The sequence below is a fragment of the Sitodiplosis mosellana genome, unplaced genomic scaffold (assembly GCF_009176505.1).
Source record: "Sitodiplosis mosellana isolate CC-2019 unplaced genomic scaffold, AAFC_SMos_1.0 Smas_scaffold_6191, whole genome shotgun sequence".
Taxonomy (NCBI): domain Eukaryota; kingdom Metazoa; phylum Arthropoda; class Insecta; order Diptera; family Cecidomyiidae; genus Sitodiplosis; species Sitodiplosis mosellana.
The window spans coordinates 1,356,361-1,381,998 of NW_022601432.1; the positions used below are offsets into that span (position 1 = coordinate 1,356,361).

Consider the following 25,638-nt stretch of genomic DNA (forward strand, 5'->3'; position numbering starts at 1 on the left):
CTCTCTCTCTCTCTCTCTCTCTCTCTCTCTCTCTCTCTCTCTCTCTCGTCACATATGGAAGTGAACAAAAGGCGCGCGCGGGAAAAAGTTTAGACGAATGAACTAAATAAACGAGATGAACTCAAGTATATTTCACTTGTAGTACATGTATTTTCCGTTTTTGTTGTTGCTGTTGTTGATGATGGTTTGGTTGATTTTTTCAGGCATGAACTGCTCTCAATGCGGCACTTATAGAGATGACTATCGAAATTCCATCAGTTTACTAGGTCGTTCTCTCTAGTTTGCTGGTGCGTTGTTGTTGTCGTCGTCGTCGTCATCGTCGTTGTTGGAGCCAAGTGAAAAATGTCACTCAAAACAATTTCAAATATCGTCATTTTACACCCTTCAAGCGGAACACGTTCATACGCAATACGCAGCCTCTAATTTGTCATTCCGTTTCCAATAGATTACACGAGCTGACAACACGAAACAAGCATATTTTAAAACCGACACACCATACACTTACACACACACACACACACACACACACATTTTCGCATACCCAGAACGCAATTCGTATTTCCTTTCCAGATAATCGAAATCAAATGACAATGAAAACCGAAATTTTTCATCATGGCGGCCACCTTTTGCATTCGTGCCACGACTAAGGTGAAGAAAAGCTTGATGACATTTTCGTTGCGAACATTTCGATGCAGTTCTGCTTGGCCACCTCTCCCGAACTATTTACCTTATGGAAGTGCTTAGGCCACACAATAAACCGACCGTAATCAAGACACAAAAGAATCAAAAGCATTTGTCCAAAGCACACTCAGAGAGATAGAGAGAGAGAGAGAGAGAGAGAGAGAGAGAGAGAGAGAGAGAGAGAGAGAGAGCAATAACGTGAGCATTTCACAAAATCGGCGCACGAATGGCAAACGCCAAAAATTCGACGAACGAATGAAGGAATAAAAGAAAGATCCGTCTGAAGATAGTCATTGTGCAGATAATAATTGAAAAGATCTTATAAGCTGCGAGCAACGGAATACAAAAACTCACACAACCGTTTCGTTTGCTTGGAAAACGGGAGAAGACGACAGAAAAAAGAACGCATGGGGATGGGTCAAGATGGAGTGTAAATGAAAGTAAGAGAGAAAAAAATCACACTCGGTCGTTGACGAAATGGCAACAACAAAAACAACCGAATCGAAATGAGCCGAAGAAGTGTCATGAAGCAGAGTAGCCAGAAAAACGCATGGAAAATAAAAGACGATTTCGACTGTAAAAAAGAGCATGTGTGTGTGTGAGAGAAAGAGAGGAAGAACAAACATGAATTGAAAGCATTTCCAAATGAAACGATAAAATGTCGCCAACTAAATTCGGCACCAAGCCATCTCTCTACTTTATTATGGTTTATTTGAATCGCTGTAGCTAGCGTTACATTTTTTTTTTAATATTCTGTATTTTATTTCCTTTGCTAAACCATTTTCAGTGTGTGCGTGCGTGTGCTGCTTCTCTGTATCTCACACACACCACACTCACACTCCATAACAAGTAGTAATATTGAAGCCATTCGTTAGACTTTAACTATGTGCGATTTTATGTCTGGTGTACATGATTTTGCTTTCTTTTTTCGACGCTGTTTTTGTCCCTCTTTCTCTTTCAATTTTTTATTTTGCTATTTTCATTTTTTATTTGTAGTTTTTGGAAAATCGTGATTTCGTATTGTGCTAGAGTTCACGCTTTTGGCTGATTTTTCGTTGATCATGTTCGCTTTTCATGTGCGCATCGCTTCACACTTTGCTCTTGGATTTTATTGCTTTATGACGCTGCGTTTTTTAAACAACGAGCAAACAGCACACAGAGAAAGAAAAGAAAAAAAAAACAATCAACACAACGACAAAACACGAACTATTTCGATTGCAAAAGTACAAACGTACAAGGCAACAAAAAGAAAGTGAGCGAGAGAAAGGGGGAAAAAACCTAATGGCGTAAATTGAACTGGCAACCAAACTAGCGCGCTTTTGCGAATGGCACACGCACAACTCTGGCAAACCAATGTGTGCAAATGCATGAAAATTGAAATGTTTTCTGCAGTTGAAACGTAAAAAAACCAAGCAGCAACAGCAACATCGACCATCGTCGACATCGCCGTTTGTTGAAGATATCTATATATTATGAATGTGTCACGGAAAATGCTTTGATCAAGAGACATTGAAATCGTATTTTTCCCATAAACTGTTTATATGGTGGCCTTTTTCCGGTTCGATGACGAATGTTGCGCGCTTGTTGGTTTATATACGTGTGATGCTCGTGATTTTTGCGATACGTACAATTTCAATGTCGTATCATATTTTTGTTGACGTTTACTTTGAATTTTGTTAATTGACGTTAGTTTCATTTGTCTGTGCGGTTTTTCACTTATTACTTCTTTTTGAGTTGTCGTGGCTGTTTTCGCGGTTTCTGTTTTATATTCACGTTGATAGCAAATGATAGTCATACGCGAATTTATTTGCGTGTACAATTTTATTTGCTTTCTGTTTCTCTTCATCTTCATTTCTTGCGCTTTCCATATCCGTCGCTTGCACTCGGTCTTGCTGGCTCTGGCTATCTTTGTCTTGTGTATGCGCGCACACGGGCGCTAAACTGATTGTTTGGTGAATGTTTGTGTTTTTGCCATCGTCGAGTTTTGTCTTCCATCTTTCATCGCCAAAACCAAGTATTTTAAAACTCGTTCTTTTATTCACTCTAATAATGTAAATTTTCTCCCTTTTATTTCATAGCCGCATTTTCTGGGTTGCTTCTGCTTCTGCTTCTGTTTTTCTATTTGATGCTGCTGTGTTGCTGTTATTTCTCTGGCTTTTCTGCACTCCTTATTTTACTTGTACCATTCCGTTCTTCTTTTTTTTTCTTCATTATCATGATCTCTGGCTGCTGTAAGGGGCCAAACATGCCGATTGTCTACGCAATTGCTGTGCATATATTCATATCGCCGTAGCATGGATGCAGCCGAGAAAAGTTGGAAGTGGTATTGAGTTGCCTTTGATGTTGTTACCAACAATAATTGGCACACGCTTTAAATGGCCAACATCAGAGAGATACGCTGATCCATAAAATGATGGCGTGCATTTGTTTCGATAAGCCCCTTGTTTTCTTTGCATTAGTTTGTCTATTTGTTCTAGATTCTCCTTTTTTGCGGTCTCTCTCTCTCTCTCTCTCTCTCTCTGCGTCTTCCCGTTTGCTTTTTTGGTTTTATTATTTTTAATGAATTATTCATTATTTTGCGATTCGTAGAAGTAGCAGCCATGCAAACAGCCAACAGCCAACAGCTAGTGAATGATATTAAGACTTGATCGCGGAGAGGAAAGAGCGAGCGGCCGGAGAGAGAGAGAGAGAGAGAGAGAGAGAGAGAGAGAGAGAGAGAGAGGAAGAGAGAAATGAGAGCCAGAACACAGAAAGTGCTTGATCGTTGCTGTTTTCAACAATTGTGCGTCAAAACAGCCATACGCTCTGGCGATATGACTAACATTCACATTATGAGCGAAACGATTTTTTATACTCAAAACAGTTTGTATATAATGATGTAGAGTTATGAAATTTGCAAAAATAAAATTGCTCATGAACATCGATAAGAGAGCGAGACTATGACGGCAATCAAGCCGTTACTGGCTGGTATACATATCGTACGTTCGATATTTTTGGACGACAAGACGATATTTTCGGTGAATCCGTGTATGTAGTAACGTACACATTATATGATGTAAACGCTTTTGCGCTGGCCCAAAATTCACATTGAATCTTCTATTTATCTACTATATCTCTCTTGTCTGTGCACAAATATATTGAGTGCAATGAATATAGTTAAAAAAATTTTTGCTCTGCTGTATGCTTTATATCGTATGCAATATGTGTGTAAGTGTGTTGCTGAGTCGTTCTCTCTAACTCACTGACTCTCATTCACATCGTCATTCGTTCCGGTTTTGAGTGTGATGGCAATGGGTGTTATTGTATTTGAATTTCATATACTCGAAATATGAAAAGGCAAAAGTTTCGCTTAGTTTTGCGTTCATCTTCTCTTCATACATCGTGCCGTTGTAGCCGAATTGCGTATTTCATACAACAGCATACACACACACACACACACACATTAAGTGTGTGTATGGTATGTATGAGAAATGCACGCATATGCTTAAATTGAATGCTCCGATCTCATTTTACTAATCCACTTAAAAGATGAAAAAGTTATGCAAATACATAAACGCGTTGCTGCCGCTGTGGCTGTATCGACATTGCCGTTGTGTGAGCTCCTCTTTGCACCCGGTTGCCTATACTCATCACACCATCTCACTTTCTCTCTAGCTTTATCTCGTGTTCGTCGTCGTTTTTTATTTTGTTGTTGCTGCTGCTGCTGCTGCTGCTGCTGCTGTTGTTATCGTCGTCGTCGTCTCTTTGCTTGTTTGCAATTGAGTCTCGGCTGCCGACACAGTGGTGCGGATGGATTCTTTGATACATATTCAATATGAAATGTAGCCAAAAGCAATTCTAAACAAATACACAATGCATATATAAATGCCCACGCAAACGCGCGCCCGCGCGCGTGAGCTCATGCAACGAAAGCGTGTGCCTGCGAGACAGACAAACGTTCCATCACACGGTTGAAAGCGCACAACTGTTAAAATCGGTTTTCGGCAAAAGTTCGACCAGTCCAAAAACCACATCACGAAAAGTTTCACACACAAATTAATTTCCATTCCCAACCAGTGCAAAGCTTAACAAGCCGAAAGAGCCAAAAGCTTCTCTCAACCATGAATCCATCAAGCACAAATATGAGCCAAACATATGCATTCCGAGCATATTTCGAATACGTCGAATGTCGGTCGGTCGGTCGGTCTTCTGCATTCTACACATACGCACAGCCAAGTGACGAGAACATAAATGTGAACTAATGGCGTTGCGATAGAGAGTTTGTGAAAATAGTAAAACATAAATTTGAAAAATGCCAGTGCTTCATTTAATTGCAAACGATGAAGGAACCGACAGAGTTCACATTCCGGACCGCACAGAAGTGGCGAGAGAGTATTTGCAAACCGGGGAATAGATAACAGCCGGAACACATAGAGTCGCAGAGAGCGAGAGCAGCAGTTGAAAGAAGAAGAAAAAAAAAACGTAATAAAAATAGAAGCATCAGCCTTCGAGGCATGTGCACAAATAACTATCGAACGTACGGACGTGTGTTTGACTTGTGTGCGTTCATCAAACATTAATCAAATCTAAAGGAGAAACGAATTTTCGCAAAAGATGAAATGAAAAACGAACCATCAAAATAAATAGCCGAAACGAAGATCGGTCTGTTGTCTAAAAGGCAAAAACAAAAGTATCTTCTCCATCAATCATTTCTACGCGCGATGGCGAACACCGACTTCGATACACAGAGAGCGAAAGAGAGGTTTGGGGGCGAAAAAAGAGCAAAACGAGCATAGCGTAAGCAAAACGCCATCCATTCGAAAAATGGATGAATGGCCATACGTTCAAACATCGTAACGCACAACACTTACTTTTCGCACATGCAATCTAAACAGCCAATAAATGATAAATATCGAAGAGGCACTTCGACTTCGGTTTTTTTTTACTCGACGCTTTATTATGGCAGCGAAAATAATGGGAACCAAACATCGACATCGACATGGACAAGTCAAAGTAAACGAAAGTGATTGAGAGTGAGAGAGAGAGAGAAAGATATGGAACAAAAGTCCAATAACACTGTGAGCAAACGAAAATGCGAAAAATCATAACGGAATACGCCATTTACTAAAAAGTGTGCAGTGTTGAATTACTAACTTTGACTTGCCATCAAATCATTCATATTACACATTCTATGCCTCTGCGTGTGCCTGTGTATATTAGTGGAGGCAAAAAACAATTTTTCCTTTCTCTCTCTCTCTCCCTCTTCCTCTTTCTCTCTGTAACTTTTCCTGTTTAATAACATCTCCGCAGCCCGCAGCTTCTCTGAAACTCTTCAGGGCAAACAAAACCCAAATAACCAAAGTTACATTGAAAACTACAACCAATTGGATATGAAATGCAACACACATCCACACAAAAACGCACCCAATTCGAGCTTTTCACACAAGCGCACATACGCGACAATAAAACAAACAAAGTTTTAACTACATTTGAAATACTTTCGATAAATAGTGAAAATAACGACACAAACACACATTTGCTGGCTTTATCTTTGTCGCCTGATTCACACACACACACACACACACCCAACCACCTACAGAAAATGAATGTGAGAGAGAGATGATACACATGGCAAATCGGTCGGGCCTGGGACGCCTTTGGTGTGCGGTTTGCTTCGGTTTGGTTTGCTCACTTCAGTTTCGTTCATTTCGTTTCGTTTCGTTCTGATATTCAATTTTCGGTGAGGCTGGAAAATTGTTGTAACAAATCTGTTCAAACAGGCAGCACACGTTGAACGAATGTTGCAAATGGAATGAATCAAGTGTATTGGATTTTATTTTATACAAATTATATTTCCGTAGCACGAACAATTCAGCACATTTATTAACTCGGTTTATATTCTGGTAGTTTGTCTAGCCTCGTACTCTCATTCTTTAATTGTCTTGGTCTCTCTCTCTCTCTCTCTCTCTCTCTCTCTCTCTCTCTCTATAGCACACTCACTCACTCACCCACTCTGCTGGCTGGTTTAATACTCTGACACCACAAAAATGGATTAAAAACCATGCTACACACACTTTGCAGCTAGCTACCTCTATTGGTGCAGTCCTTGTAATGCCATATCAAATCATTGCCCGTTCGTTTTTCATTCATTTTTATATGTAATTTATAATTTTGTACTTTATGCATCCCGTTATTCGGCCGATAGCCATGCAGACCTTTTTTCATTTACTCTGATTATTTCCATGCACTCAGATTTTTTCCTCTCTCTCTCTCTCTTTCTCTCTCATTCCCTCCCGCTCTCTCCCATATACAATCATCCTCTCGATGGCAAACTTTACCCATTTGGGCGATCACCGTCTCTCGTTTGCTCGCTCTCGCTCTCACTCGACGTGTGTAATTTTTTTCAGGTATCTGCTACGGATAGCAATTATTTGCGCAAGTGAGAAAGCTACCACCATGAAAACTGAACAGGTTTTTCCACATTCATTTTACAGTATCAACACCAAATTGAAAATTAAATGTCTCAAATTACCGCACACAACTCTTTTTTATTTCTCTCTGTCATGTCTTCTTTCTCTCTCTCACACTCCCTTGTTTTAACTATAGACCGTTTTCCACGCAAAATTCCACTGAGAAATTTGATGTCGAAAAATTAATTACATACTATTATAACCAATTATATGGTGCACGGCAAATTGTTTTCGATTCCCCTTCTCTCTTGCTCAATCGTTCGGTAGGTCGCTTACGCTATGTGTTCGGTACAAGAGAAAAATGCCATGAATCGCGCGCGAGCGGTGGCATTCAATTTATTCACATGCACCACACAACGAATGAACACATACACCATTTCAGCAATATTTCCAATTTTAATTTTGGTCTGCGTAAAAATTCAACTACAACGACGACGACGATGGCAACGACAACGTGATGGTTTTTGCGGGAACAGGCGGTAAAAGCTTCTAAAGATCTCGAACCAACGCGCAAAAACAAATGAAATGCGACAAAAGCGCAAAAAGACGGAAACGTTTTGCAGATGATGTATGTTCGTGCTTTCGGCTGGTGTTCATTCACTCTCTTGCTCGTTACCTCGCACTGTTCTACGGTATTCTGGTGTATTTACGACTGGATAATGGAATCCATTGCATTATTCTTCGTTTATGCTTCGTTAGCTAGTCACATTCGCGCTTAATTCAAAAGTCTTCGATTAGAAGTGCCATTTGTTGGATTGTTGTTGCTGCAGCAACCAAAAAAATATGTGTATAAAATGCACGACGAAACCAGAGCAGAGAGAAAAAACGGAATAGTTTGAATTGTCAAATGATTTCATCAGAACTGGTGCTAGACTAGAAACAGGGATCTGTACGAGAGAGGAGAGGATGTAAATTGAAACGGTGAACGTTGTTTGGACTAGGGCGGAATGAAGGAACGGAGGAACGTTAGAATAGAAGTGAATTTTACTCAGAATACATTATACTGGAAACAGAGGGAGAGAAATACGCGGCACATTGCATTCAATTTAACTCATAAACTTCAGGTCAAACGATCCTCTCACAAAACTAAACATTCTGCAACAACATTATGCACACTGATCAAAACATACGACCGCTCATGGTCGACTTCTCTTCCTCTTCCTCTCTCTTGCGTCTTCGTTTCAACGCAAAATACATGATAAAGTTTCTTTACGGCTTTCATGCATATTTCCACCACTAAATGCTGTTGTTTGTACATGCAAATAGCATCGTAAACAGAACGAAAATCTTAAATTATTGTGCACATATGATTGTTTTTGTTTTCTGCCTCAAAACACTTGAAGCACAGACAAGAAAGAAAAAAATACAGAACGTGGTAGTAGTAGTAGTAGTAGTAACAGCAGAAACGGCACCGGCAACAACAGTGACGAAATAAAAAAAAAGCATAGGGGAACAATAACGAACCGAAACAACAATAACAACAACAAAAGTAGCACACTCAAATAGAAATGGTAAATAAAACCGAATTTCCAATGGAAATTTTATCCCCACAAAAGAAAAAAGAGTACGCAGAGAGAGAGAGAGAGAGAGAGAGAGAAAGAGAGCGTTGAGTAAGGGACGAAAAAAAATGCAGAAGTAAATACGAGGAGACCGAATGCCGAAACAACAACAAAGAAGAGAGCGAAAAAAAGACTGCATCATCATTTCCCCGTAGCATCATCGTTTCGAGCAAGTGCTCTCTCTAGCTTCATTTGGCTGCCCGTATCGGAGCCGTGAAAACCCATTTCTCGCACATATTTTTCTTCTAGTTTTTTATCTGTTTCTTAGATATTTGTTTTGTTTGTTTGTTGCTGTCTCACCCTTGGTACTCCTCGTCTCACGCTCAATCGCTCTCTCTCTCTCTCTCTCTCTCTCTCTCTCTTTCTCTCGCCTCGTTCATTGCGCTGCGTTTTTTTTTCTCTGCCAAAAAAGTGAGAAAACACATAATAAAAACAAACGTTGAATCAGGACACATAGCGAAATAACGGAGTAAATGCGAAGGTCGAGTCTGAAGTGAAAGAAAATAGAGCGAGAACCAGGCGGCTCATATGAATGTGAGAAAGAGATGGACGAACGTCGGGTGACAGACTGATCTTAAATGGAAATATACAAAGGGAGCAAGACAATATCGTTAAAGGCCATATTTTAATATACATGTATATGTGTGTGTACGGTGCTGGAAATGGTTGCATTTCTATATGACAACGAATACGAATTTCGTAATGAAATGTATTTTCCATGATATGGAAAATGTAATAAATGTTCTGTAGACTTGTTGTAGTTATTATAACGATAAAATAATAAAATTAGTCGAATGAATCGTTCGTGGAATGGAAGCGTGATAGTGCGAGAGCGATAGCGATAGCGATAGCAAATCTCAATGAGGCAAAGCAAACGGAAGGCGAATTGAAACGAATTGAGTCGAGACGAGCCAAGCCCAGCAATGGCAAAGCGACAAATTACCGTTTGGAAGACAGGCGTCAATTGTAAACGTGTTTATGCGTATTTATTTTCTTGAGTTGAATGTGAGTTTGCGATTGCTGCTGGAATTTTCGTATGTTCATCGTTTATATGTGATGATGTTGATGGCGACGGTGGAAGCAAGAGGGGCTCTGATGTGGATAGTGCGGGTGTGGGAAGGTCGAGATATTGGTGTGTTGATGTTGAAAATAACAATCAAAATGGGTGAAAAGGCAGATGGTTTTCAAACCGACAATTCTACATATTGCCAAATAAACGGCATAAACATACGCATGAGATGCGTTTATATCCTCCACCTCATTCCCGATCGCGCTCAACTCAACAACACGAAGAACAATGCCAAGAAATGATTTCAAGCAAACAAGCACTTATACACACACATTTCAATACGCATCATATGGTATTTGCTTATATATCCATAATTTGGATGCAAATGCCACGAAAAGGCACACAAATGCTCATCACCACCGTCAAATGTACCAAAAAAAAGAAGGATAGCGAGCGAGCGAGAGCGAGAGCGAGAAAGAGACTGTTCCATGACATGGCATGGGATGCCATTCCACAGCGCATTCGGGGAGGCGAGCGCGCGCGGCAAAGTGACGCAGGTTTATTATTGCTACATCATACACACATAGCATCACATTATCTTGGCATGAGCTTAAAACAAAAATACAACACTACTATTCGGTTCATGTTCATCGACTCGAACACACTTTAGTTACCATTCACAGACACATAAACAGCAAAAATTGCTTGCGGTTTTTCTTCCACTTCGGTAAATTGATAACATACCCACACACACACACACACACACACACACACATGCATCGACAAAATACACATTGAGTGAAGAGAAAACTAAAGAACGATTTCAAGATACACGCTCTCATTCCACATTCATTTATTATATAAGTGTGTGAGTGTGTTGGAGAAAAACAAAACGACAATCCTTTACAGCATATTGAGCACATATTATAGTGCAAGAAAAGAAGCATGTATCATACAAAGGTGGCTGGTGCACAAAGAGAATAAGCCGGCAAGTTGAAGCAAGCGGACCAATGATGGGAAATATACGAAAAATTGCGCATGAATGTAATTTATTTTTGTTTGATGCGATGTACAACGATGATCGTTCCGAATATATATATATAAGTGTGTGTGTTCGCTACGAAAATGAAATCACAACGGATGAGTGAACGAACGAACAAACGAGCGGGTGTGAGAAAACGGAAAAAAGGAACAAAAGACGAAATGGCACTACAAATGAAGAAATGCTCGTGTGCATGGATATACTTATTTTCTTTCGTTTCTCCTGCGTCCGTGTGTGCTGTATAATGCTATAATAGTGGATGAGGGCATTTACGTGAAAAATGTTTGTGTTTACGCTTTTACTTCCGCCCGAAAACCGTTTTTTTTCCACGTTTTTCTGTGGCAGCGAAATGTGTGCAATGCTTAACAATGTTTGGATTTGGAACGTTTTGTGGGGAGGTTTAGATACCTCTTAAAATCACTAATATAACAAATGATATTATCAGATTAATAATCTGGTGCTCTTGGATTCATTTTTTGTCGGCCGCGTTCAACACCCGGCGATTATCGTTTATACGAGAGACGAAAGCGCACGAAATAGGAACAAAAAGTCAAACACGGAAAAAAGGCGCATCCATTTGCCGGTGTGCATATTTTAAACAATTAAGCGAATATTGTTTGCTTAACAATGCCGATCTCACTGGATTAGATATGAAACAATATCACAAATAGCGAGCAAGTCTAAGCCAAAAACAACATCAACACCAACAAAAAAAAATTGCTAACGATCGACATCGTTCTCATTTTACCGGCAGACAGTATACAACATAAAAAAAACAACAACAATGTTAAATGGGAAAAAGTTTTCCTCTTGAAAATATTGTTTGCATAACACACGCTTGGACATAACAGGCGAATGTGAGCATGCAATGCATTTTCGTTGGCGTTTACATTGTGCATTGTTTTCACGTAAAAAAGTGCTTTGTTCACCTAATGGATTTCATTGATAAACACGCACATACACACCAAACCATTCAAATAACCCGAACAATCGAGACCCAGAGACCAACCCGTCTCGGTGTGCTTGTGTTCATTGGTCAAAAATGCAAGAACGGTAGTAGCAATGATGTGAGAATGAAGGCTATTTCGACCACTTTCTGGTGTTTGTGTATAGGTGCATGTGTATGTGTGCATGAGTGTGTTTGTTTGTTTCTACTTCAATGAATATCTTTTGGAACTTGGTAGCCCCTCAACCGGAGATACTGGACGACGACGAAAACGATGATGATGACGACAACAACATGCGAATATGAATGAAAACAAAACGGAAAAGCAACAACAAATGACAAATATTGTGATGGTCTTGTCCTTTAACCATTATGATGATTATTCCATTATCCGTCGTTTATATTGTATATATCTCGGTTGAAAAGTGCTTGCGATGCCTTTCAAGAAGTCCATAAAGGCACTACAATTTCAATCTCAACAACAAACCATAAGTATACACACGCACACAATGTCCCCGTCGTCACCTAAACACAAGCATAACGAGATATATCCACCTTATTGAATGAAATGAATGCCATTCTTTGGAGAGTGAAGAGAAAGAGCTTTCAGAATCGATGAACAGCATTCAAACACTTGGCGCTAGAGAGCTTAGCCCCGGAGAAGACCTAAGCTCTTAATTAAAAATCACGGTGAAAAGTCCTTATTAGATAGATGGTTTGCTCCTTCTCTTCCTCACTCACTCATTACACGCTCTCGTTTTCTCTCCATCTGTTTGGTTCGAGACGAAACATTTTCATGATTACTGCAAATCATTTATTGGATGGATACTAAAGCAAATGAAGTAGCATTTTGGCTCCGGCCGTTTTGATTTCAATGGATATACGCACATAAAAGAAGGAATTTTACACCGAAAACTACTTTAACCAGTGTCGCATTCGATGCATTTGCACTGTTTGGGTTCCACCAACAAAGGCGAACAACTTCAGCTAACTCAATTGTTTTGTCACCGAAAAATGCTGAGCGAAAACGGGCGAGCCCAAACTGGAGAAACGAAAAACTATGAAGTAGAAGTGGAAAAAAACACAAATTCAAATTTTTTCTTATTTTGTTGTTGTTGTTGTTGTTGCAAAAAATAACGGGTCTTCAACGACGTTTAATAAGTATTTAATTGTTATATGAGAACGGGTTGGCTGAACACAATGCTAAGCTTTATGTTAGACACACTGCATTCTGCCATGGAAAATTGCTTGTAAAATTGTATTCGAGACAATGGCACCGTATACACATGCACACACATAGACATTCGCATCCAGCTTGTTTGCTCTTACAACACACAAGATATTTAATAAAGAATAAACTCTTTATCTATCCCCATTCTTATTCGTTGAAAGTAATAGCTTTTTGTGTGTACACAATGCAATTTAAAAAGAAATACATATGATTTTCATCGCTGTAGTGGATGTCGATGGTGACGCGCATTGTTCATGCACACCATCGCCCAACACAGATATGTGTGTGACGTGATACACATGTATGCCGAATGGCGCATATTATTTGGAGCTTGATTCACAGTTAACAGCAACAGCAGTAGCAACAGCAAAAACGACAGAAGTAGCAAAAACAAAGCCAAAGCAAAGCTCTGTTCTATTGAGAGACCGAAACTAGATATGGTATGGATCAACGAAATGAGAGAGGCGTTCGAGGGGGATGGGCACAAGGAGACGATAAGCGGATATGGGAAAAACTTTCGAATTGGATAGGTTAAGCGTAAACAAGTGTGTGCGTCTTTATATTCTTACACTCTCTATCTCACTCCCTCTCTTCCTGTGTATGGTATTCGGTTTTTTGTTCTGCTGTTGCTGTGGCGTAGATATTAAACGGAAGGAGGTGTGGTGCACAGGGTGGTTTTCTTTCTCTCAGCTCCCTTCTATCTATCTAGGATATTTTCATCTTCTACTTTTTTTTTATTTCATTTGCCACGTTTTTTCCTGCTTTTCATTTTCTTCTCTTGCTGTTTCATTTTTTTCTTTCTGTGCTGCGCTCAATTTCAATGCATACAATCAACATCTACCAAACATTGTGCACGCGTACATGATCTGTATCTGGAGCACATAGCATTAGTGACGCTTGCACATATCTAGATTCACGTATTGGTATCATTTAATCGCAGAATGAAATTGGAATAAGAAGCGAGCAAAGCATAGAGGGCGAGAGAGGGGGTAAGAGAGAGGTGAACACAGAAAAAACTTGTGGCAAATGATTACACAAAAGCATGAATGACGGAACCAGAGGCGTCTCCAGTCATTGCACTTGCAATTTCCATTTCACCATCTCCTTTTTTTTTAGCTCGATTCACATTCCTTACGATCCCCCGCGCTCGCCTCTCATCTACACGCTCAGCTTTATTGCACCGAAAAGCACTTACAGTTTCATTATATCAACCATAAAAAATTGAAAATCTCGGAGTTGAACAATGTGAATAATCAAACGATGAAACTCTCAATTAAGGGATTAGAATCATGATACATCGAAAATGTTTAGGTGCAGTGATAACACGCTTGCAGCGCACAACGTTTGCCGTTCTTGCTTTTGATGGCAAACGGTGTTGCCATAGAAATCGTGACAAATGCTCAATTAATAATCATTTGAATATCAATTAAGTGTCTGAAAATGTGCAATATCGTTTGATATAAGACAGAGTAGAGTAGAGTAGAGCAGAGCACCATACGCCGGGAGAGAAATTCTGAAGTCGCTGAGCAACCGTACACCCATCACTTTTGAGTAATTAAAATTCGACTCTTGATGCAATCAAATTTAACTCTACATTTCTACGAATTGCCATGAACATGATACTTGAATGGTTCTTCATGCTGCACCAATGGCATTTCCGTTCAGTAGCAACATTTCGAGATTTTTAAGACAAAATGACATAAGAAGCATTCTTTTAAAATTTCGACTCATTGCATGAATAAATTTACACAAATGCCGCACGCCACGATGGAACAGTTGCCGAAAAATTGAACACGAAAAATGAAATCGTGTAACAGTAAAATAAATAATCGCCGAACGCATCGAAGTTGAATGTAAATCACAGAATTACATTGAGACGCGAATGGGCAACAACAACAACCGAAAAAGAAAGAGAACAGCAATGGAGAAAAAAAAAACGAGCGGTAAACGAAACAAGTGTGCACAACAAATGTGTGCAATTTCGATGGATAGCAGAGTTGGTGTTAGGATGTTACATATATATATGTGTGTACCTAGTTACGCGACGAAAATTCAAAGTTACTCCGCTCACAATAGAAATTTTCAGCAGTTTTCTATATATATTGCTTTAAGAGTGAAAATATTCGCTTTGTTTTTCTGCCCTAGTTAACATATGAATTAAATGCGAATTCGACGAGAGTACGAGAACAATAAATGCGCTACTTTGTGAAGCGACACACTCTCGTTCTCGCTATCACCACTGCCACCATCACCGCCACCACCACCACCACCACCACCATCTTCTTCTTCTCCTCCTCCTTTGCTCGTTCATTCTTTCGTTCGTACCAAATGAAATAGACACACTTCTCGCACTCTTTTGTCGTGATGATACCGAATCTTCGTTTCGTTGTCGCTATGTGTGTATATATTTTTCGACGACGAACGGCATAAACATAGAATGAAGAGACAAAAAAAAATCCACTTTACTATTCCTTTATAATTACATTTTCTATGCCACAAAATTCTATTAAATATTCGTTTCTCCAATTTTCGTCGAGTTGCTACCATTTTTGCGCAGTAATTTGATTGGAATGCAAGCGCTAAATGAAACGAATGGCTGAAGTTTTGCTAAACGAAGCAACAAGATGAAATGGCGAACGAGCGACTGAGAGAACGGGAGCGAGTACAAGAGTGCGAATGAGATAAAGTGAATGCGAGAGGATGAGAATGAATTAGATATGCGTTGAAAATGAGAGACAACAGAGAAGACGACGAAAAAAAAACATCTTTTTACACTCTTTGTAAGACACGCACGCCTATAAACTTTTCCAGATCACACACAACTTTTTTTTTGCTGCTTTACCGCTTCGAAAACCTTTTTCTTTTTGTTTTGTTGCTTTCATCAGCCCCGACGACAAAACCAAAAATGAATAGAGAATCGAGAAAAAGAAAAATGGACGAAACAACTAAAGAAATAGCCCAAACAATTTGGGGTAGCATTTAATCAATAAAACACAAACGAGCTGACGAACTGTCAAACTGGTCGTCTAATTTTCAGTGTAAATTTTCATTTTTCGTTGTAGAAAGGAAAGACAAAACAAGAAGAAGAAAAAAACAGAAAAAAAGAACCGACAGAAAGGTCCCATGCAATCACCTGTTTCTATTCATTGTTGGGAGAACTTCCGTTTTTGAAGAAAAAGGCCAAACCATGATGATCGATATAAGAATAACAGCGCAACAATAAGGACCACAAAAACCAAAAGGAAAAGCATACATACACACACACACACACGTACAAGGAGAAGACGGATGGGCTCGCAGCACTTATTTTTGAATAATATGAAAACCTCATTGGAAATTTAAAGAGCAAAAAGGAATCGCATTCGATGGTTTTTGAGCCTTTTGTTCGTCAACAGCATTTGAATCGATTACTCTTCATTGAGAGCCCGAAGCGTGTATGCCAGTCTCCCCCACACCCAACACCGATACTTCACCTCGAGTCGATGCGAATTGACTTGGCTTGGCTTGACACAAATCGAGCTCACTTTCCTTCAAAAAGGCAACTAACGAAATAACAGCTTTTTCAAAGAAAAATCCCATGTGCCCGGCCAAGCAGAATGTGAACTCAATAAGAAGAAGTAGAGCGCAGTGCGAACAGTGTGTAGCCCATTTAAGACCTTTTCTCTCCCTCTCTCTTACTTTCTATTCATCATTCTGAGCTACACCAAGCGAACGAGAAATAAAATATTCATAACCGAGGAAACGACGCGTGAAAAAAATAGATTTCATTCAAAGCATTAATCAACTCAAGAGTTTAGCTCGCTTTTTCAATCTTTCACTCTTCCAGCCGCTCTCTTCTATCCGCATCCGGTCGAAATATGACGATGAGAACAAAAATGCTAAATAACTATCGCTTTGGCTCTCGATGCCAAGATGATGAAACAAATGAACACACTTTTTGCCCTTTTAAAACAATTATTGAATTTGAAAAGAGGCTTTTTAATCAATCGAAACGCACCAAATCGAATCGAACCGAAGCAATTGACTATGGAATTTGTGATTCGCTATCCGAAAGCAAGACCTATTCTGATTCTGTCTTCAATTGCATGAACACACTGACATGACAAGAAGAATGAGTAGAAAAAACGAGCTAAAAGTGCTGAAGAAATCAAGGTGGCAGTGTCTGACGGATAATTATATTGTAGCTTGCCCCCGAAAAATAAATTGCAATGAACTGTCGTACCCTTTCTGTTTCTTGTTTCTTTTTCTCTTTTAAATACACAATCGCATCGAGCAGAGAGCGTGCGACACATAGCCAAAAAGGAAATGCACAATTACAATAAAATTTGTTATCGTTGTTTGAACAGACGCTTACTGTTTCACAAAATCTCACAATTCATGCGATGCCATTCGTATTTGTGCATAACACTCTCTTCATCTATATGTATAATAGAAATTTCTACAGATTTTCACATTTATTTATTTTGCATATTTCATGCTGTAACAATTTTGTGGAAGAATAAGAGAGTCGGATTGCTGTTGCTCCACAGTTTGTTTCATTCGTTCGTTCGCTCGTTTTCTCTCAGCTGGCGGGCGGGCGTAACAGTCTGCAGATTGGAAAATATCCGGCATTTGGTTGGAATTTTTTTTTAATAATTCTCTACTCTGCTTTGTGCTTAGTTGATGTTGATGTAGCAAAAGTTTTTTTCCTTCCTTTTTTCTTTCTCTCTCTCTCTTTCTCTCACCCACACTTACTCTCCGTTTGAATGTTAATATTCATTCGTGCTTCAGTCTGTTTCGTCTTGCTTACATTTCAAGCATCTCGTAATGTAATAAAAGCATCGAAATACTTGCAGAAACACTCATTGAAATCAAATAACAGGGCAAATGCACCGTGTTCTCCTTCTTTTCGTCCGCGAAGCGAGTGAGCGAATGTGAAACAGAAACAAAAGAAAACACGCATACGTACAACAAAATGAACAATTTTAAGAAGATTTTCTTCAGTATTTAATAATGATTTTGCCAAAAAAAACTGTAAACCATATGCCAAACATTCTAACAACCTTAAGCAAAAATGTATAGTTTTTTCTGTCTTCTTCTTCAAAAGTACATAAGAACTCTTAAAACTCTTTCGTATGTCCTGCCCTTTGAATCTTCCAACCGAAATGATTTGAGTACGAGGGAGTGGAATGTTTAAAAAGAACGAAAAAAAAAAATGAAACCAAAGCAACAATAAAAACGGTGTTTCTGTGTTGATGGTTGATTTGGGTTTGTATATGCAAGTAACTTACCTCCCGTCGATACGCATGTGACATTCACGGAGCTGCCTTCGTTGTACGGTCCGATTGTATAGTGTGGTATGTGCACGCCACTCTCATCGGAAATTAATAATTTTTCGGGTGGCACTGTAAAATAAACACAAATGTCTATGAGATAAAAATTGGATATTTTTCCACAAATTAGCTTGTATTTGGTTTCAATTTTTCCGGGTGCATCGATATCACGTTGTAACGAGCGCATTTTGATTTTAATGGATCGAAACATGACACTTGATAGCCATAAACTAGTAATGAATGCCGAATTGCATCTAATAAATTGCGTTGCCGACCCGATCGAATAAAACAACATAAATCAACTTAAAAACAACAATCCGAATCGAATTTACGATAATCCGTTTTGAATTACAAATAAACAAGCTAAGCTTTCTACTTTGAACGATTTCTATTGGGTGTGGGAATTAGTTTTTTCGATTTTTCAAAAGATGGCGTAACTTTGCATGGTTGTATCAGGCAATACTTTTTTTCTTTTTCGCATGAGAGGTCTAGTGTCAAACTACAAAAATCACCATCTATCATTTCATCGAAGTGTAAATGACCAATTTTTTTTTTGCGCCTTAAATATGTCAAGTTTTGTACCGAAAAAGCAACATTTCCGGGAAGCATTAATTTTTTGCTTTCATTTGAAGAAAACTGCGGCTGAAGCGCATCGAATGTTGGTGGAAGCCTATGGTAAGCATGCTCCATCGGAACGTACATGTGAACAGTGGTTTGTACGGTTCAAAAGTGGTGATTCTAGCACGGTAACGTTCGAGGGATGCGCCTATCTGTGTAATTTGTTGTTGTAATTTGATAGTTCGAACTCCCACCGCTTACGTGTACAATGCAAATCAAATGTATTTCAGTGTGGCGCTAGTAGCATGTAGTTTGCCTTAGACGCAGCTCTCGGGAACGTTCCGGCCAGCCAAAAAAGTTTGAAGATGCGGAATTGGAGGCATTACTCGATGAATATTCAAGTCAAACTCAAGATGAGCTTGCCAGAGCATTGAATGTTGACCGAAGCACAGTTGGATATCGTTTAAAGGCCCTTGGTTTCATTCGCAAGTTGTCAAATTGGGTACCACATGAATTGACGCCGGCGCAAGCTGAAAGGCGTTTGGTGACTTGCCAAATGCTGCTCGCTAGGCACAAAAAAAGAGGTTTTCTGTATCGAATTGTCACTGGTGACGAAAAATGAATTCATTACGATAACCCCAAGCGCAAAGCATCGTATGTTAAGCCCGGCCAGCCAGCAACATCACAGCCAAAACAAGATATCCACGGCGACAAGGTAATGCTGTGTATTTGGTGGGATGAGGAGGGAGTGGTGTATTATGAGCTGCTGAGAAGTGGTCAAACCATCGATGGGCCTCTCTACCGACAACAATTGATACGTTTGAAACAAGCTATCAAAGAAAAACGAAAGAAATGGGAGACCAGAAAAGAGACATTGATTTTCCTACATGACAATGCTCGGCCACATATTGAGAAATCGGTTAAAAACTACTTGGAAAATAGCGGATGGGAAGTTTTGGCTCACGCCCCGTATAGTCCAGTGGTTCCTTCCGACTACCATTTGTTTCGATCGATGCAAAACCATCTGAGCGGAGAGCGGTTCTCTTCAGTTGAAGAAATCAAAATTTGGCTCGATGCATTCATAGCCTCAAAAGACGAGGAATTTTTTAAGGCAGGCCGTGAATTGCCCACATTGTGGCAGAAGGTCACCGGTGGACAATATTTTGATTGAAATGTAATTTCATTTTGGTATTCAAATAAATGATTGAAAATTTTAAAAAAATCGAAAAAACTTATTCCCACATCCAATATAAATTTCGAAGGGCCGAATAGGATAACGATAGCAGCCGGGGATTTTTTTTGTCTCTATCTATGAATTAAATCGATTGTATAATAGAGGTATGGGTCGCGATGGAACGCTTGTTGCGACAGTAATGCAATAAATGAATGAGTGTATTGAAATTTGGTGTGGCACAAATTTAATGGCATTTTTACTCGCCACTTGAATTCCCAAAAACCTATTGCAAAATTGGGAAATTACAAAACAAAATGCGAAAAAAAGGAAAGAATATGCATTCGCTTGATAACAATCAATGTATCCAATTGAACACGAACTAGTGCTATTGAAAATTGAACAATTGTGAGAGTGAAAGAGCGAAAGAGGAAAAAAAATACATCAAACTTTTGAATCAAGCTATTGAAAAGTTGTTGAAAAAAAGCGAGAGAAAAGAAAAAAAAACAAAAAATCATCAAATGGAAAATGTTCCACGGTATAGTTTTAAACCTGGAAATTGGATTATACTCCATAGTAACTTACGTATAATTTTGAGTTGAACGCGTGAATTTCTGGTGGGACTCTTGTGAAAATCGACACGGCACCGATAAATTCCGCTATCTGAATCCTGTGCTTCGTTAATGATCAGCGATGCGGGATTCACTGATGGTTGGAAATAAGCACGGCTACCCAGGTTTTTCTCGTCCAGCCAATGTGAACCCTTCTCAAAGTCCGTATTCCGTGCATCAAAACTAAATCACCATGTGAACGCATTCATCCATGAAATGGTCGATCATGATGGACAAACACAAGAGATAAAACACACATAATTAGCTTCCCTTTCAAATGTTAACAAGAATTTTGAGGAAGAAGATTGTGAAAATGAACGAAAAAAAAATAGCGGAAAACTTTTCGATTTTCGATCTGCGCTCGAACGTTCGAACCTCAGCTGAGTCTCGGCCAAAAAGTAAATCTAATTGAGTTCGACTTCAAGCGCAGTCACGAAGAAGTTTGATGAAATAAGGGAGAGAAAAAGAATGAGCGAAAGATCGAAGACAGCGTGAAAAGTCTTGGTTGTTAAGTAGCTTGAAATTGAAATGAATTCGTATCGCACAAATTTCATTCACAATGGCGGTGTGGTGAATGGATTTGGCGTGCTAAATAGCCAACATGCACACACCATTTGGTGGTTGTGGTGGGTTGAATATCGCACATGCACTTCTTCCCAGCCAACATGATTCAATAAATAGCGAACGAGTTTACATGGAAATTTCACGTTAAAGATAAAGTTTAGCCCAAATACATCAATCAATTCGGTGCTCATCCATTAAATGTGAGAGCGTGTGGAATCAGTCTGTCTTACTACGAAGCGAGCGAGCAAGTGTATGTATGTATCTATGGGAACAATGTGCTTTTGGGCCATGAAATGAAAGCGCAGCAAATATGGAAGAGATGCACAGTGAGTATAAGAGATGAGCAGGAGGGAAAAAAAAGAAAAACATAAAACACACAGAGAAAAAGAGAGAGAGAGAGAGAGAGAGAGAGAGAGAGAGTATACACACCGTGTGACAAGTGGAGAAAATGAGCATAGAAGAAATAATATATATGTGTGGAATGAGGGAGCGAAATGGGTTTTTATCTAGTTATGCGGTGCTTTTTCACTCGAATCAGACGGGATGAAACGTATGAATGTACAAATGTGCGACCGTAACTTGAATAGATTTCAGATTGTGTGCTACTTACGCCGTTACACAATTTCAAGCAGTTTACATACTAATGGATTTTTCGTGATTACATTCACATTTTCTACTATGGTATGCTTGGTGTGTTTTTGTAGCATGCGTCTGCCGAAAAAGCCACCCCAACCCAACCGCCCTCCCGAAGTGGACGATGCTAAGTAAGCCAAATGCATTGCATCCAATTCTGCCGAGTGTGTATGTTTGTGCTGTGTACATTGCATAAGAAAGCTGTGAGCCACAACTGAAGGCAAATAAAATAGTTCTGTCAACTCTGTCAAAAGCATTTCTCAGGTCATTGTAATTTACATGACCTGTAGGATGTGTGTGTTGCAAACAATCCAAACTCACTACTCTCTCTTGCACGCTCGTTCGTTCATTCGCACACTCTCTGAAAATTATCTTGCGGGAAATTGAGACACATTTGTTCTTTTACTGTGCGAAACATAAGACCGGTATGTGTGCGAATATGTGGACGACGACAACGACGACGGTAAAAAAATACAATAAAAGCCGAACGTAATTTTCGCTTGCCACACGGAGACGGGCATTGACAGTGCAAATGCCAGTGCTCACATTTCTATCGTTCTAATATGTGATCTGGCTAGAGACAACGACACTCTACACACGAAGTGAGCGCGCGCGACAGAGAAAGCGAGCGGGTGAATACAAGAGACAGAACATAAATTTCCTTGCCATTTATACACGTTGATTCCAAACTTTGCATAAAACTATATTTTATACATTTTCTCTGGTCGTGTGTCTTCTTGACTCTTTTTCGGCTCCTGTGAGATAAAAACCGAATAAAAACGCACCTCGTTCATTTTTTATTCCTTCTATTCTACATCTTCATGGAGAATGAGAGGGTGAGTGAGTGAGTGAGTGAGTGAGAAAGAGCGAGTATGTGTTGCACTCCGACACTCTGACACGGCAAGAAAATAACGATATATCTAATTAAACGTATCCTTATCCCGTCTCTATCGTGCCAAAAGCGAAGAATAGCCTAGAAAATTTTCACAGTATGAAACACAGCTCACACCATTCACATTCACACTTACACTCATTCTCTCTATCTCTTCTGTCGGATAGCCCGTTATATATCGAAATAATTGGGAAATGGTGTATAAAGGGGCCGTCGGGTGTACAAAAAAAAACGGCGTATAGTTAAACGAAAAATGCCTTTGTTTTAACGAAGCGGAAGAATAATGTTTTCGATGCAAATCTAATTTATGTCCGCTTGGAATGTAACCGAAACAACACTTTTGTGCAACACATTTGCTCGCTCTAAGTAGCACGCACGCACGCACGCAACACAGAATATACGCACACGCACATAGTCTTGCACAAGCATAAATTAACCAAGCCCACGCAATTGGACTAATAATAAAATGTAAACTCTTACCTGTAAATCGGCAAGGAATATCCATCTTTGTACCAGATTACTAGTATAATTTTATCGCCTTTCACCGATGGCGTTATATTGCATGGTAAACGACCTATTGTTCCTTTGACAGCTTCAACGATGTGAATTGATTCTGTGAGCGCCAACATACAATAGCAGCATCAGCAGGAGCAGGAGCAGCAGCAGCAGCAGAAGCACCAGTTGTTGCCAAAGCAATGTACATACCAACCACCAAAATGGGGGATGAATACACACAAAAAGCCAACAATGGATCCCGAATGAATGAAAATATATAAAAACAACACACAAGAATAGAAGGTGTACAGGAACAACAACAACAACAAAAAAGAACCAACAACACATTATAATAATTATCAATACAAATATGGTGTTAATTTAAGGCGGAATTTGAATGAATGAGTGAGCTAAAATACAATCGATGAAATTCCATCAATTCACACCTACGGTTTAGTCATGAATACACATTACATACTGATATATCGCTCATACACATGATTTTCACACGCTTTTTCTAAGCTTTCTCGCTCAATTGCTCCCTTGCTTTTAACCATAAGCTTCACCGCTTCTACTAAAACATGTGATACGAGGCATGTGTGTGTGTGTGTGTGTGTAACTCGTATTTACGATGTTGCTTTGTACGAGACCGCACGTAACTGAATAAACTCCCATCATAATGTCACCTGCTTCATAATAATGTCGACCCGACCCGATTCGAAATCGAAATCAAACTCAAAATTATTGTTTGCCAACGAGGGGAAAACATCAGCAGCAGCAGCAGCAGCAGCAGCAGTAACAACAGCAGTACCAAAAAAAATTGATCCCAATTTATTATGATGATATTGTTGACAGTTGCAACCGATTCCGGAGAATTTCTATTGGCAACCAGCTATAGCGTAATTCCCATTTGTTTATTTATTTACTTATTTACATTGAATAATTTATCCCATCCGATTCTCTCTACCCATCTCCCGTTCCCGATCTCATGGCCCGATCTCATTCAACCCGATTCGGTGACAATATATCTATGGGTGAGATTGGGAGTGGAGTATGTTTTTTCTTCGATTTATATTTTTGAAAAGGCGAGTATGTTTTCTGATGATTCTGTTGGCGTTAAAGTAGAGTATGTTGTAGTACCGTCTAGCCTCCGCGGTCTTCATGGTTTTCGCGCAACTGATAAAAGATAACAACATAGTGTCTTCGGCAAAGTTGTAGTACTTGAGGTCTTCTATAACTAAGCTGAAGAAAGTTATCTCTTATCTCTTATCAGTTGCGCGCAAATCGCTCACATAAAAAAGCAAATTTTATATAGAACTTTTTTTTTCTTATCATTTTTCGCGCTTTTCGCGGAACTGATAAGAGATAAGAGATAACTGTCTTCAGCGATGTTATAGAAGACCTCGAGTGCTACAACTTTGCCGAAGACACTAAGTTGTTATCTCTTATCAGTTCCGCGGAAACCGTGAAAAACCGCGAGGACCCGCTAAAAACGAACATACTCGCTTTTAACCATTTTTAAGTCGACAGAAACTTGCTCTTCTCTTTCGTAACAAAGTCAATCAAACATACACTACTCTCAATCTCACCCATAGATATATTCATTGCACTGCACCATATCGGATGATTAAATAGTTTGCGTCTGTAAAATAAAGCGTAATTCGAAGCCCACAGTTCAACAGTTTAAATACCTGATTGAATTCTGATTTACTTTGAGCCGATTGGAATCTCAATCATTGTCAAGTATCCAACAGCTTTTGGTCCATCAAATTTTAATTAAGTATATTCATAAGACGTAAATTGACAATGGAACGAACGGATGGGATGATGGTATCATTGTGAAATCAAAGTGTTTCAAATGGTTTTCGATTTCGCTTTCGCACTGCAAAAGACAAATCGAGCGCAAATTCCGAATTGCCTTTGATTTTGATTGTGGTATTTGTGTGTGGGTGTATGTCGATAGCCACAAATAAATTTGTTAAAATTTCTGAGGCAAACACTGAAAATGATTTAAACTTGAGCGAATTCAAGAGTGAAAACCGAAAATCTTGGTTTGCTCTCACACTTGAGATCGACAGAAAAGGGAGGGAGAAAGAGAGAGAGAGAGAGAAACGTATCTTGAATCTTAGATTATTCTGAAAGACTGCGACAACAACACACACACAGAGAGAGAAGACAAACCGACGACCAACCACTCGGGCACAAAATGTTAAACAAAGCAAGCCATTCAGTGGGCCAACCAGCAGAGACAGAAGAAAAAGAAAACTGCACGTAATATAATACCTGACTGTGAGTCAGTACGGTGGCTCGTGTAGAAGCAAACGTAATCTATTTTTAAGAATAATGTATGTAAAAATATTTGAATAAGTTCCGAACATAGGAAACGTAAGTCTTTTACGATTTTTCTCATTCATTTTTTCTTCCTTTTCACTGCTTTTTGTGTGTGTGTGTGTGTGTGTGTGTGTGTGTGTGTGTGTGTGTGTGT

At 39.3% G+C, this 25,638-nt stretch overlaps 1 protein-coding gene across 1 annotated transcript in view; it reads right to left on the reverse strand.

Moving 5' to 3' along the window:
* LOC129576650 (nephrin-like) overlaps window positions 1-25,638 on the reverse strand; it is a 112,964-nt gene that overhangs the window by 76,553 nt on the left and 10,773 nt on the right. Inside the window, exons 3-5 of the mRNA XM_055462012.1 lie at window positions 23,139-23,271; window positions 20,544-20,752; window positions 18,188-18,301 (exon numbers count right to left, since the gene is read on the reverse strand). Coding sequence (XP_055317987.1) covers window positions 18,188-18,301; window positions 20,544-20,752; window positions 23,139-23,271 — 456 coding nt within the window. The remainder of the gene's footprint in view (window positions 1-18,187; window positions 18,302-20,543; window positions 20,753-23,138; window positions 23,272-25,638) is intronic.